The sequence below is a fragment of the Onychomys torridus genome, chromosome 2, assembly GCF_903995425.1.
Source record: "Onychomys torridus chromosome 2, mOncTor1.1, whole genome shotgun sequence".
In the NCBI taxonomy this organism is placed as follows: domain Eukaryota; kingdom Metazoa; phylum Chordata; class Mammalia; order Rodentia; family Cricetidae; genus Onychomys; species Onychomys torridus.
This window is the reverse complement of record NC_050444.1, coordinates 156766770-156782583: the sequence shown is the minus strand read 5'-3', so window position 1 is coordinate 156782583 and position 15814 is coordinate 156766770. Positions and strand designations below refer to the sequence as shown.

Sequence of the window (15814 nt, the reverse complement as noted above, 5' to 3'; positions counted from 1 at the left end):
TCAGATTGCTGTTAATAAACAGATTTTTTGGAATTAACTGGATAAAAATTATGCTAATAATCCTTTAAAAGTAGGTTATTTTATTTTACTTTTATTGCTTTGAAACAGAGCCTTGCTTGTAGGTTAGCTTCAAACCCAATTCCTCCTGCATTAACCTCCTGAGTGCTGGTAATACAGGCATGGACCACTACAGTGTTAGGTTCAGAAAGGAATTGATTGGAAAGTGGCAATAGTTTCTGTTTTAATTTTTTTTGTGCTGCTCTGATAAAGTTCCACAGCCAGGGTAGCATGCAAAAACTTACTGTGAAGGCCAAGAAGGCCAAGATCGAAGAGCTTTTTCATATCTGGTGAGGGTATTCTTGATCTATTATAACATACTGGAAAGCATTACAGATCAAGACAGAGCCAGAGATGGAAGCTGTGGCCTCATCCCCTTTTAGGACCTGTATCTATCCTGTCACAGAGCCAGAGCTGCCACAATCTGGACATCCCATTAAGCCTTGTGTCTCTGTACAGTACGTGCCTTTGGGAGCCATTCCCACTCTGACTAAAGAACCCTACCCTGCATACCCATAGATTTTCCAACCACCGACATTGCCCTTAGAGAGAGACATTTGTTATTGTTACCAAACCTGCATCCAAGGGCTGTTATCACCTAAAGATCATCGTTTGTGTTAGCTCATTCTTGGTATATATTCTAATAAGTATTTAAAAAATGTTTTATTCTGAGACGGTCTGTACAGCCTGACTGCCCTGAAAGTTGCTAGATTAACCAGGCTGGATTTGAATGTATAGAGATCTTCCTGCTACTGCTCCTTCAGTGCAGGGATTAAAGACATGTGCCACCCAACTCAGCATATAACTCTTAAAAAAATTTTTTTTCTTTATCTTTCTTTTTTTTTTTTTTTTTTTTTTTTTTTTTTGGTTTTTCGAGACAGGGTTTCTCTGTAGCTTTGCACCTTTATTGGAACTCGCTTTGGAGACCAGGCTGGCCTGGAACTCACAGAGATCCGCCTGGCTCTGCCTCCTGAGTGCTGGGATTAAAGGCGTGTGCCACCACCGCCTGGCAAACTCTTAAAATTTTAAACAAGGCCAACAAGATGCGTCAGTCATTGGGTGAAGGTGCTGCCACCAAGCCTGATGACGTGAATTCCATCACTGAACTCACATGGTGGCAGGAGAAAACTGATTTCTTAAATTGCCCTCTGACTTTACATGCATATACACACACAAATAAATGTAATTAAAACAAAAGAACAAAAAAAAACTATACATTTACCACAAACCATAATAGTATGGACAGTACAGAAAAAGCTTACCAAAACTTAAAATTCACTTAAACTGCCAGCACCCACTTCTCTATGAACACTTTTAACAACATTTAAAATTTACTAAATTAATAAGGAATTATTTCGGTCAGGGTTTCATGTAGTGCAGGCTGTCTTTTCTCTGCCTAATGCCTCTGTTCTCCTTGTCTCTCACATTAGTGCCTGTCCCTGCACTTTGTATAGGAATGAAATATGCTTGTTTCCTTCCAGTGTACCAGGGACTTGTCTGCCAAGTACTTAGCGTATGACAGTTTTTCTGTGGCTGCTCATAATTCTATTTGCATGCCATCCATGGTTTACCTTCTTTTTTTTTTTTTTTTTAATTTATTTATTATGTATACAGCATGTATGACTGCAGGCCAGAAGAGGGCACCAGATCTCATTACAGATGGTTGTGAGCCACCATGTGGTTGCTGGGAATTGAACTCAGGACCTCTGGAAGAGCAGTCAGTACTCTTAACCTCTGAGCCATCTCTCCAGCCCGGTTTATCTTCTTTTGGACATTTAAATAGCTGTAATCTTTTGCTGAGTATGTACAGTTCTTCAAAGTATAAACTGACTGTACATTCAGTATGCTGACTTGTCTGATACTTTCCTTAAGATACATTCCTAAAAGTGTAAATGTTAAATCAAAAGTTATATAAACTTCTGTAAGTTTTTGGTCAGTTTTGCCCCAAAGCCCTTAGAAAGACTGTAATGATTTGTATAACCAGCAAGAGTATGCTTTTTTCTAGGCCTTTAAACCCAGTATTGTTATCTTTTTAATTGCTTCAAAAAAACCTGTTCTTTTAAGTGAGCAATCAGTGCTTCTATTTGTGGTTTGATCATCTTGGCAATAAATGTGAGTCTAGAGGACAGAGGGGAGAAGTAGAAGAGCCTCTGCATAGTGCAAAGATTTTAATACAGTTGTTTAAAGGAGTAACCTCTCCCCCCCCCCCTTTTAATGGGTTAGCAGCATTGTGAATAAAATAAATGTTAGTGTGTGAGTTTGATAGTGCTTTCTGTGTCCTTGTAATTGGATGTCATTTGAAGCAATGGCAGCCCATTCCAGTGACCTTTTTGTAATTGGATGTCACTTGGAAGCTGCCAGCAGATTCTGCAGAGCCTGTTTTCAGAAAGTGCTGGTCATGTTCACTGCTGTTCTCTAGCTGTAGAATGCTGTCAGGGCAGCTGTAGGAAAGGTTGTGTTTAGATCTAGCCTACACCCTGTATTTTAAAGCTCGAAGACTAAGAAGCATCTTTATAGTTTTAAACTTTGTGGCACATGAAGATGTTATGAAATCGAAGTTTCAATTCATGAGGAAAGTTTTATTGGTATACAGCCACATTCATTTGTCTCCTGTCTGTGGAGCTGAACAGTGGCAACAGGCTGTATCACCTGTAAGGCCAAAAATGCTTAAAAAAAGTATGGGTGTTTTGTTTACATGTGTGTCTGTGCACCATGTGTGTGCAGTGTCTGCAGAGGCCGGAGAGGATGTCAGATCATCTTGAAAAGGAGGTACAGACAGTTGTGAGCCACTATGTGGGTGTTAGGAATTGAACCTGGGTCCTGTGGAAGAGCAGCTGGTGTTCTTTATGGAGCCATCTTTCCTGTCCTCCCAAATACTTTCACTTTACTCTTTATAGAAAGTTTCCTGTGTCTTGGCTATGGGGGGAGGAAGCCAGAGGAGTGTATGTGGAGCTGTTTGGTGTTTCAGGTTTACTGTGAGTAGGTTATAGCAGTGTATAAAACTTGGTATTCCAACTGGAGAAATGGTTGTCGTAATAACAGCAGAGCCAATCATCTGCTGTTTTAGGAGTTTCAAGATAGATGAGTGTAGCAGGAATCTTAAAAGGTCTTATTAATAAAAACAAACCTGGGGTCAGGTATTGGGGTGAACACTGAATGATCAGAGAGACAGAACAAGCCATAGCCACCTCACCTTGCCAATTCCTCAGCTGATCCTGTTTCCTCTGAATGGAAGCCTCTGTGTCCTCATATCCAAATGGATCGCTGGGCGGTGGTGGCGCACACCTTTAATCCCAGCACTCGGGAGGCAGAGCCAGGCGGATTTCTGTGAGTTCGAGGCCAGCCTGGTCTACAGATCGAGGTCCAGGAAAGGCGCAAAGCTACACAGAGAAACCTTGTCTCGAAAAACTAAAAAAACAAACAAACAAAACAACAACAACAACAAAAAAAAACCAACCAAACAAAAACAAACAAACGAGAAGGAAACCAAATGGATCTCAGCTGAACTGCTTCTCGAAAGCCTGAAAGCTTAACTAGGCTCCTGTTCCTGGTCCTCACGCCTTAAATACCTTTCTGCTTTCTGCCCTCACTTCTTGGGATTAAAGGCTCACTTTCTGGGATTAAAGGCGTGAGTCACCATGGCTGGCTGTTTCCAGTGTGGCTTTAAATTCACAGAGATCTGCATGGATCTCTGCCTTCCAAGTGATAGGATTAAAGGCATGTGTGCCACCATTTTCTGCCTCTATATCCAAGTTTTGCACTATTTCTAGTGTTCTGTTCTCTGACCCCAGATAAGTTTATTAGGGTACACAATGTTTTGGGGAACATAATACCACCACAGATGAGGGTGTTGAAATATGGAGGATTAAATCTTTTCAAACAGGTTAACTATTATGTAGATTAGCAGCTTGGTGTAGCCCCACCCTCCTTGGAAGTTCATTTAATGTCTCTTTGTCAAGCCTTTTCTGTGTTTTAGCATTCATCTTGGCATAGAAACTTGTTCTATAAACTCCTGGCCTTGTCGCATGAAGGTCATTAGTCTGGAGTACAAGACTCATGTAGATGATGAGTCTGGATTCCCGGGAGCTTGCTTGAGGCTCTCAAGCTGTTACATCTGGAGTCAGAACAAAACTAAGCATCTAGGTTGCTGTCAGTACTCTTCCTATAGCGAAAGCCACAGAGTATTTTGTGGTATAGACCCTTGATAACAAAGACAGGTTACATGAAGTACAGAAAGGTTTGTTTTGGCTCACAGTTCTATCTGTGACCATCCAATATTGAGTGGTCATGCAGCTTGGGCCTCTGGTGACAGTGGCGTATCCTCGCTGGAGCACATGTAGAAGCCAAAGTTTTCTATATCAGATTGAAGCAGAAACAGAGGGCTAGGCAGGGCCCCACAGTCCCTTCTAAGAGCATGGTGCCAATGGCCTAAGTACCTTCCACCAGGCCCCACATCTCAAAGGTCCATTACTTCTCAGTAGCACCCTGTAGAGGACTGTGCACCCAGACCACAGCACCCTCTTGAAAGTCTCCTCAGAAAGCAAAGAACTGCACACAGGAAAAGTTGGATGCCATTTCTAGAGGTTTATGGAATTCTTACCCATGGTCATGGGTAGAAATTTTGATTTAAGAACAAGAATAAACTATTTTGCTTACCTACTAGAATTTGATTAGGGACTTGCTGGGAAGTAGTTTATATTTTTTAGAGCATCTGTTGTTGGAGGATTTCCCACAAACATTTATATAATTACAGATCTGAGATCTACTCCCAGTAACTTCAAAAGAGGGTCGTGCATGCTCAAGAGATGGACAGTGACTGGACTTTGAGGGCCTGAGAAGCCAATCTCTTCGCAGTTTACATTTGTATTTTAGAATTTCCAGTACCAAAAGCCGACATCTAGGAATTGTCCTCGGACAAGTGGGCCTTTTCTGTTAAGATGTGTAAGCACCTGTTAGACCTTATTTCTCTATTGTAGAATGTTTAGAACATGTTAGAAGCCCTTGAGCTTCTAGAGTAATCTGAAGAGTGGTGTAGTGATGATACATTTTGTCTGTAGCTCCCAGAAAGTTACTTCTGGAGGGCAGCAGTCTGCTTGTCCATAATGAGACCTGCAGACATCCAGCTCTGGTAGCTAAAGTACAAGTAGGGGCTGAAGATGTCACAAAGATGGGATATTTTTATGAGCAGTATTAGTAAAATCCTTTAAGACTTGTGAAGATGTATTTATTACCTTTTCATACCAAAGTGAGATTACCTTTCTCTTTTTTGTCTTCATAACTTTGTAGGTGCAATGATATTTATAAAATTAGTTGCTAGAGACGATTCTAACTCAGTGATATTATTTGAACCTAAACAGTGAAGAAAAACATTTGCTCTTATAGAGGATAAAAACATTTTTAAAAATTGTAGCTGTGTATAAGTGTAGAACAGTTTAGAGCAGTGGTTCTCAACCTTCCTAATGCTGCCACCCTTTAATACAGTTCCTCATGTTGTGGTGACCCCAACCATAAAATTATTTCATTGATGCTTCATAATTGTATTTTGCAACTGTGATGAATCATACTATCTTTGTTTTCTGATGGTCTTGGGCAACCCTTGTGAAAGGGTCATTTGACCCCCAGAGGGGTCTTGACACACAGGTTGAGAATTGCTGGTTTAGATATCATGCTGAAGTTTAACAACAAATCCTCTGGGAAGATACAGAGGTATGGAAAGGAGCCTCCCACAGTGTAGCCAGCTGGGGCTGCTGATGTGGGAACCTGGTTTCCAGGAGAGGTTCTGTCTCTGTTGTAAAGTGTTAAAAACGCTTGGTACCTACACTGTAGGGAAATCTAGACAATAGTCCAGGGACGTGGTTTTGTCACTGTAGGCTGTAATGTTAGAGAGCTGGTTTAATGAAGTATAATACTCAACTTGATATGAGAGTTGACCCAGCATGAGATTTCTTCATTGCCTTGTTTCAGTTCCGGTAGTGATGTCTGTGGTAATTTGTTGTTTGATTTTGTTACTGGGTTAGGATGTTGTAGGTGAATAGTTGAGAGTTTGAATGATGCTATGCTTCATAAAGTTAATGAGAGTTTTGTTTTAAATTTCCAAAGTTAACCAATATGCTTACAGAATAATAAGTAAATGATTAAGGGAAGATATAATGTGGCTTGTTCTTTGCAAATTCTTTTTTATTTAATGGCATAGAAATGTGACTGTAAGTGTGTCACATTTCAGTGGGCATGAGTACTGCATTTGAATTTAGATTATTTTAAAACTATTTTAATAAAATAACTGGATTGAATAGAATTGAAATTAAGGTACAGGACATTTATGCTGTGCTTGCAGAAGAATTAGCACCCAGTCTGTTCGGTGAGAAACAGGGATGGCTTCCATAACCCTAATCTAGAGGAGTCAGGAGGAGGAAGAAAGCTGTGTCCTTTTGTTTAGTGCTGCTGGAGGGGACACTTGGCGCAGCCCACTGGATAAGCACTTTTTATCATGAGTTACACCCTAGCCATCAGAAGGATTACAAAGAGGGATCTTAGTTAAGGCTCTCCCTCCCTGCTCCCTGTCTCTTATCTATTTCATTTGGATGTAAGGGAGAAATGAGAAGATCAAGGTTGAGTCCTGGCTGTATTTTTAGTGGTTTGGTTATTGTGCTAAAATTGCCCATCTGCTGTTTCTTTTTTATAAAAGGGGCTTAATAACATTTCATAGGGACTGGAGAGATGGTTCAGTGGTTAAGAGCATATATTGCTGTTGCAGAGGACTTAGACTCTGTTCCATTAACTCCAGCTCCAGGGGGCCTGACATTTTCTAGCTTCTTTGGGCACCAGCACTCAGGTGCACACCCATACCTTCCTCATAAACACAAACACAGAACACATACATAAAAAAATTTAAATATCAAAGACATAATATTTATAGATTATTCTGTAGACCCTTACAAAGATTGAACAAAAATAATTTGTAGAGCACCCAATCTACCCAGAGTTGGTGCACAGTGCTTCTCTTCAGTCCTCTTCAGTTGAAGGATGAGGGCTAGAAGTCAGCTTATTCTGGTACCCCAGCTTGGCAGAGGAGGCTGCTTTATGGATTGCATCAGGATAAAGACTTTGATTCTGTGTGCTATTCCTCTTTGGAATCAGGTGAGCCAACTATTTCTTGGTCATTATGGAGATGTGGAAACAGACTTCTTCCATGTCTCTGTTGGATTTGAGCTAGGGAAGGAGGGCCGCCTGCCTTGTGACTGACGGAAGAAGTGATCCAAGCTGGTTGTCACTGGCTTTCCACTACTCTTGTCTGATGACAGGTGGCACTGTTGTAGCTTAGCAAATAGTAGTTAAGCAAAAATTTATTACATTATTAGAGATACTTGTGTCATTCACTGAATTTAATGTGATTAGAAATAGATGTTTGACTAGCAAACATGGGAATTGTATCAAATCATATTCTCATCTTAGTTCCCCACTAACAAACTAAAGCTCAATAAAAATAATGGGCACTATACATTTTTTTAAAATTTTTATGTTTTTAAGACAGGGTGTGGTGATATTGTGGCCCCCCAAAATATTGTGCCCTCTAATAAACTTATCTGGGGTCAGAGAACAGAACAGACACTAGATATAGAGGCCAGAAAATGGTGGCACTCACACCTTTAATTCTAGCATTCCAGAGGCAGAGATCCATTATCTCTGTGAGTTCAAAGCCACATTGGAAACAGCCAGGTGTGGTAACACACGCCTTTAATCCCAGGAAGTGATGGCAGAAAGCAGGAAGGTATATAAGGCCTGAGGACCAGGAACTAGAGCTGGTTAAGCTTTAAGGCTTCTAGCAGCAGTTCAGCTGAGATTCATTCTGGATGAGGACTCAGAGGCTTCCAGTCTGAGGAAACAGGATCAGCTGAGGAATTAGCAAAGTGAGGTAGCTGTGGCTTGTTCTGTTTCTCTGATCTTCCAGCGTTCACCCCAATACCTGGCTCCAGGTTTGATTCTATTAATAAGACCTTTTAAGACCTGTGCTACAGAGTTTATGTAGCCCTGGCTGGCCTGAAACTTATCATGTAGACCAGGTTGGCTGACAATTCACAGAGATCTGCCTGCTTCCACATTCCAAATACTGAGTGCTGGAATTAAAGGAGTGTGCACCAAACTCAGCTTTTTTTTTTTTTTTTAAAAGTGTAACAAAGTTGTGGTTTCCTTTAGCATCCAGCAGACCTTGGTACTTCATGCAGATGTAGACCTTCTTCATTTCCTCCACTCCACCCCGGTGTAAATGACACACTAGTGGAGGAAAGGCAGAAAGTTTAGATAAGCCAAAGAAAAGAATACTGAATAACCCCATTTTCTCAGAGAAAACCATTAATGACATTTTCTTATGTGTAGTAGGAATCTTAAAAGTTCTTATTAATGAAACTCAAACCCGAGGCCAGTTATTGGGGCGATTGCTGGAAGATCAGAGACACAGAACAAGCCACTGCTACCTCACCTTGCTAGTTCCTCAGGTGATCCTGTTTCCTCAGGCTGGAAGCTTCTGAGTCCTCCTCCACATGAATCTCAGCTGAACTGTGTTGCTCCAAAGCCTGAACACTTAACCAACCCGATGCTTAACTAACTACTTGCTTTACTCCTCCTGGTGCCTGGTTTTCATGCCTTATATATCTTCCCCTTTCTGCCTGTCACTCCCTGAGATTAAAGGCTGGGTTTCTGGGATTAAAGGCATGGGTCACCATGCTTAGCTTTTTCTAAAGTGGCCTTGAACACACAGAGATCCACCTGACTATGCCTCCCAAATGCTGGGATTAAAGGCGTGTACCACCACCGCCCAACTTCTGCTATAGCTTTACTCTTCCCATTTTCTAGCCACCATTTTTGGCTTTGTTCTAGTGGCTGTCTGTTCTCTGACCCCAGATATGTTTATTTCGGGGAACATACAATATTTTGGGGAACACAATACCACCACACTTATGTTTAGTTTTAGATTATTTTCTCTTCATATATATTCTTACGTTTAGGCTAAAAATAAATAGTTCATTCTTTCAATAAGTGGCTTTGTTCACTCAGCAAGGTATTTGTGTATGTATGGGTACACTACAGAGTGAGACCTCTCAGAAAACAAAACAAAACAAAACAAACAAAAGCCTCCCTTCCCCCAACAAATACACCCTTCTCAAATGCCTTCTGTTGTATTCATTTTTTTCTTTTTTCTTTTTTTTTTTTTTTTTTTTTTTGAGCTGAGGATCGAACCCAGGGCCTTGCGATTGCTAAGGCAAATGCTCTACTACTGAGCTAAATCCCCAACCCGTATTCATGTTTTTCTATGGAACTTTTTTCTTTATGAACATCATTGTGCCTTAGAAGATGCCTTATTTCCATTGAGATACAATGAAGTATGTGTAAATAAAGAACTCACTCAACTAGAACACTTTTTAAAATAAAGGCTTATATTGACTCAAGATCCAGGAAGTTCCAGCAGAGCCTGAGTGGTTATTAAAGCAGATGGATAGTCAAGCTGCCACCTTCACCATCTATGTGGTGGGTTTTCCTGGTGCTGCTGCTGTCCCTGCAGTTGTATTGATACTTGGTGACACTGCTAGTGTGCTGGTGGTGATCCAGTAGTACCTCAGTGCCTACCGATATACATTCAAAATACAGAAAGGAAAAAAGACTATCTCTGAGCCTGGGGCAAAGGAACTAAGAATACCTGTGTGAGTTAGTGGACTAACCAGCGGATTGGCAATGTTCATGGGTCACTGACTTCACTTTCCATATTTGGTTGTGCCGACAAGTGGGACAGTCATAGCTCTTAAACATCGGAAAGCAGCTTTTGTTGTTCTGTGTATTGTGTTTAACAATTTTTCGACTGTCTCTTCATAACTTAGCATTTGAGAGGTGCTCGGTTTTGAAGAGGAAAGAGTGTGTGTGTGTGTGTGTCTACCCTTAGAAGAGTTGAAGGAGGCTGGGGTGCTGGTGGGGAGAGAAGAGCCTGAAGTCTTACCTAGGGTGATCAGGAGGTAGTCAGGGAAACAGCCACAAATGGAAGTCAAACAGGCCCGGGCTTAAGACTGTCTTTCCTCCAGTCAAGTGCTTTAGACAGGAAGGCTGTTCCATCGTCAAGCCCCGATTTCCACATGTGGAGGGGGAATAGTAAATGAGGCCTGACACAGAGTGGGAGGCTTATGTAGTGTCTGTGTCTCGGGAGGTGAGAGTCACTCAGAGCCCAGGCTCAGGGACCCAGGTTTGATCAGGAAGTCAGCCCCTCGCCATCAGCTGAGAGGAGGAGCTCTGATCTAAGGGAAAGTCACCCAACTGAAGGTGATTGATGTGGTGGGAGAGGAAAAAAGGAGTGCGTGGAAGGAGTCAAGGTGTGTGTGGGAAAGAGAGGCACACCCAGAACTCTTTCTTTCTTCCTAAAAAGAATGACTAGTTGTAGTTCTGGTTCGGTGTCTCCTCAGTTGTTTTGCAGAGTAAATGTGTACATGAGCGCGTATAAACTTCAGACTCCTTGCGGTCGATGAAGGCATGACTGGCTAAGTGTTTATTGGCAGCATCGCAGGGGAGGAGCAAGCTTGGATGATCAGGGAAGCTTCTTAATAGAGTAGATCCTGTGTCCTGGGTTTTCTGCAGCATCCCAGAACTTCACAAACATGTTCGCTGGACCTTACTTCTGACACATGTGCTGGATAGTGTAGGTGTTCAGGGACAGTGAGGTTTACAAAACCATTGTAGTTTGTCACCCACACGGTGATTCACAACATGTGCTCATTTGTGAAGTCGCGTAAATCATGCTAGAAAGAAGACTTGGGGACTGTACAAGCAGTGTAGGCCTGGACTGGACTGGCAGAATGCTTAGAAGGGGTCACATTTGAGAGCATGTCGTTGTAACCTGTTTTCACGTACAGGAAACATTTGTAGATCAAGCATATGAACTTCAGTTTCTTATATTTGGGGGAGAAAACAAACCTAAAGAACGATTACGATTTTACAGCTTCTGTTTCCTGCCTGTGTTTTTCTGTATTGCTTCTTTATCTTGCTTCTCTGAATGCTGTATGTAGAGTGCTTGTGTATAGTGAAAACAGCTGTTTGAAAAGTTGAAGATGAAACTATTTTTAGGCATCCCTGTCCTAATACAAGCTGCTTCTTCTCCGTCCACAGGTGTACTACCCAAATCTGGGGTGGATGTGCATTGATGCCACTGATCCGGAGAAGGGCAACTGGTTGCGTTATGTGAACTGGGCCTGCTCAGGTGAAGAGCAGAATTTATTTCCACTGGAAATCAACAGAGCCATTTATTATAAAACCTTAAAGGTAACAGTGTTGCTGTTAGTCTACTCCTGGCTACTTTGTGTGCATTCTGTAAATGCAGTGTAGTTGTGACTGACAAGAACAACTTTACAGACCTGGAATGGATTGTGTTTGAAGTGGTTCATCCATGCACCCAAAGCTCTGTGTTAAATACATGGTTGCTGAGGCCTTGCATGTGTCAGGGAGCTAGAGCAGGAAGATTGTGTTGAGTAATTACAGACTGCATCTTTCTTGATACTGTTGATTATCTGTGGCAGCTGCTCCCCTCCTCTGGCACAGATGCACTGGGAACTGTCTGGCAGATTTATCCCACTGTGAGTAGCTATCAGTATCCTGGTAGTGCATGTTAACAGAAAGCACACTCATAGTGTTCAGTGTGCATGAAGCTTTGGATTAGCTTTCCTTTTCCTTCGCTTGTATTCAGGATAGAATTTGGGATATATTTCTTCCTCCTGCCAAATACTTCTTGGGGACATTAGTTGCGGAGATTAAGAAGACAGCCATGCTCAGAGCTGTTGACGAGGCACTCACTGCAGTCAGGATCTCACTACTAGGACACTTTTCATGTTAGCATGTTTTGGTGGTGAGTAGAATTCTGTCTCCTTCTCTTGCTTTCACAGGTCACGTTTCTGTAGCAGACAGAGCTACATTCCATGCATGGAATGTTCTAGAATGGAAAGAAAGATGGTGGTTGCTTCTTTTGGAAAAATACCTCTGTCCAAATTGCTGTAACAAACAAATAGCACTTCATTCATTTGGTTCCATTATATATGTCACAAACTGGCGGGCAAGTCTATAGAGTTTGTTTGTTTGTTTGTTTTTTCTTTTTAAAAATCTTTACAGAGTTGAAAACTATTGAGCATTTCAGGCAGTGTCCTGTATTAGGTGTGGTAGCATGTGACTGTTAAATTTTCCTCCATTGTATTTTCCTGGCATTGTCACATAACTGGACTGCTTGTGACACGTTTATAGCTAATCCTGCAGGATTTGGAGATTTCTGTTTTTGTTTTCATTTTTATACTTAGGTTGTCCAAAACCTTGTTTTTCATTCCTTTCTGCTGGATTGTAGTCACAGGCTGTTCTAGTAGCCCTACTGTATGGTGGAATTGTGTTCCCAGAAATATTGTGCACTCTAATAAACTTATCTGGGGTCAGAGACAGAACAGCCACAATATTAAACATAGAGGTTAGGCAGTGGAAGCACATGCCTTTAATCCTAGCATTCCAGAGGCAGAGATCTACCTGAATCTCTTGTGTGTTCAAGGATACAGCCAAGCATGGTGACTCACGCCTTTAATCCCAGAAAGTGAGCCTTTAATCCCAGGGAGTGATGGTAGAAAGCAGAAAGATATGTAAGGCGTGAAGACCAGAAACTAGAAACTTTAGGTTGGTTAAGCTTTCAGGCTTTTGAGCAGCAGTTCAGCTGAGACCCATTCGGATATGAGGTCTCAGAGGCTTCCAGTCTGAGGAAACAGGATCAGCTGAGGAACTGGCAAGATGAGATTCCTGTTACACTGCTGCTTGGTTCCAAATGCCACTTAAGATTCATTCTGTTTCTCAAATACATCTCAAGCAGGAGGCACATCTGGTTCTGCTGGCAGGGTAGAATCCTGGTGGAGACAGTGGCTGTGAGACAGGCAGTGTTAAGGAAAGATGGAGGCAGCTGTGTGGGGAGACTGAGGATGGAGGTAACTGTGTAGGTTGAGTGTTCCTTAGTTGGACTGTTTAGTTCCAGAATGTTTTGTATTTTAACAGCTACATACACTTAGTTCTTGGGGATCTACACATCTAAATACAGAATCCACTTACGTCTCAGATACAACTGAGACAAGCAGACATACAGGGGCACTGTTGGTCCTGCTTTTGATTGTGGGGGTCATGTCACCACTCAACAGTTTTAAATTTTGGAGCATTTTGGGTTTCAGATTTTTGTATTGGGAGTAGATGTTTAACCTGTAAAAACTAATTCATACAGTTTTTGTAAACAGTAGACGAGCCAGTATGTAGTGGATCAGTGTAGAGGATTAATGCCTACTCCAAGGGTGAACTAATGAGTACACTGGCAGGGCATACGTTTTGATATCTGCATACCTGCAGACCTGACCTCTGGTAGTTGTTCAGGTATGCTTGCTGCCTTTTGGGTCCCTGTTTTCTCCAGGATTCAGCATTCTCTGAGGCAGGCTTTGTAAATGAATTGCATGGGAATTTGTTGTAAGAAATCTTGAAAATGCTAAGGAGTACAGAAAAAAATTAAAAATATTATTTTTCTCTTTTGTAAGAGAGTGTTAGTATGTAGCTCCATAGTATAGTAATATCTCAGTCACTGACGGTGTTGAAAGCTGTTTAGCGCAGAACAAACCAGGGGTCCCTTCAGTAATTCATGTCTATCAATGTTTAAGTTTTTTTAAAATTTGATTTGCAGTACACAGATTCTTGTGTACTTCAATAAAGAATAACTGGAACAGACATGAGTGCCCTTCCATATAAGGAGTTTGTACAATTCCCACCCTCTCCATCTGTTGGTATTGGGGGTCAAACACAGGGCACAGAGTTTCACCCCAGCCTTGTGCAGATGTCTAACTCATGTCATTGTGAAGTACCTAGCTGAGCTGATGCCCACAGAGCAGTGAAAAGGGAAACAGGAGCTAGAACTTAGAGTGTCTCATGGCCTGCTTCTAGCCTGTCTGTGTTCTGATGATGCTGTTGACTGAAGATCAAGCATGGTGAGCATCCGTTTGTCATCACTCTTTCCCCTTTACTTTAAAAATTTGCTTTTATTTTCTAATCATTTCAAATAGTGTTTAATACCATTTCATAAGTGTATGGCATAAAAGAGAAATGAACTAAAATTTACATGCTCTAAAAATTTTAATTTTTAAAAACAAAACAGATTAGCTTATCAGAGTGCCAAAAAGCATTTGTGATGCTGTTTGTTTGTTTGTTCGTATATCTATCTATCTATCTATCTATCTATCTATTTATTTATTATGTATACAGAAGAGGGTGCCAGATCTTATTACAGATGGTTGTGAGCCACCATGTGGTTGCTGGGAACTGAACTCAGGACCTCTGAAAGATCAGTCAGTGCTCTTAACCTCTGAGCCATCTCTCCAGCCTCCAGTGATGCTGTTTTTAAGCTCATTAATAGATTGTTAAATTAGGGGTTTTTGGTTAAGTTTACCTGATGCAAGAAGAATATGAGATATTGAGATATTGGTTCAAAAACAAAGTGGCAGATTTTAGCTTTATTGGAGGAACAAAGTCAATAGGCTGTCCTTTTAAACAACTTGAGTATTTGAACTAGTGGGAATTCTGTATAGATAGTGAAGCAAAATCATGCTATCTAAACTAGAAGCTTGTTGAAGTAAGGGGCCATTTTATTTTTAAACTGACATCACTGGTGGAATTTCCTCTTTAACACAAAAACAGGGGCTGAGTGGTACACACACCTTTAATGCCAGTGCTTGGGAGGTAGAGGCAGGCGGATCAAAGCCAGCCTGGTCTACCTAGAGAGTTCCAAGCCAGCCTATGCCACATAGTGAGACCCTGTCTCAAAAAAGCCAAACAACAAACAAAAACCAAAGGACCAAACTCTTACATAGCCACAGTACACTGGCGCATCAGGGAGTCAGCATCTAGGCAGTAAGTGTTGTATTAGCCGGTCTGTCCACTCAGCCAAGATTATATCTGTTGTTGCAGTCATGGCCTTGTAGGAAAAGAATTCTGGCTCTCATTTGTCTCCTAGGCTTGGTATATTAGTCAGGGTTCTCTAGAGTCATAGAACTCAGGGAAAGAATCTATCTATCTATCTATCTATCTATCTCTGAATTTATTGGAAGACTTACAGGCAGCAGTCTAACAGTGGCTAGCTGTGAATGGAAAGTCCAAGAATCTAGTAGTTGCTCAGTCCACAAGGCTGGATGTCTCATCTGGTGTTCTGTTTGTGCTGGAGTCCCAAAGTAGGCTCTAATGCAGTGAAGGAATGGCTGGCTGACAAGGGCAAGCAGGCAGAAGGTGTGGCTCAGATTAGAGGTGTGGCTCAGATTAGAGGTATGGCTTCCCGCCTCAAGATCTGGATTAAAGGAATGTGTCATCCTGCCTCAAGATCCTGATCGAAAGCAAAAGCTTGTGTCTTCTGCCCTCAAGATCCAGATCAAAGGCATGTTATCTTCCCGTCTCAAGATCTGGATTAAAAGTGTGCCCTCCATATCTGGATTGTAGTTCATTCTAGATAGTCAAGTTGACAACCAAGAGTAGCCATCACACTTGGGCAGTACTTTGGTCTTTGATAACATTTTAGTGCCAAGGAGAAGCAATTTGGGCTTCTGATTAGATCTCACTTAGACCTTCTGGACATCCCAGAAGTGATCTGTTCTCTGTGCATAGTCTAGGAGGCAGGTGCAGTCCATCTGACTCATTATAAAGACAGTTCCCCCCTTTGTGACTGAGCTGTTTGTGGGGTGAG

General features: G+C 41.6%; 1 protein-coding gene across 2 annotated transcripts in view; it reads left to right on the top strand.

The window, feature by feature from the left end:
- The window catches only part of Prdm2 (PR/SET domain 2), a 113735-nt gene that overhangs the window by 43421 nt on the left and 54500 nt on the right, over positions 1 to 15814 (top strand). For both annotated transcript variants that reach the window (XM_036177391.1, XM_036177390.1), the window contains one exon: positions 11200 to 11352. In XM_036177391.1, the coding sequence (XP_036033284.1) occupies positions 11200 to 11352 (153 nt within the window). The remainder of the gene's footprint in view (positions 1 to 11199; positions 11353 to 15814) is intronic.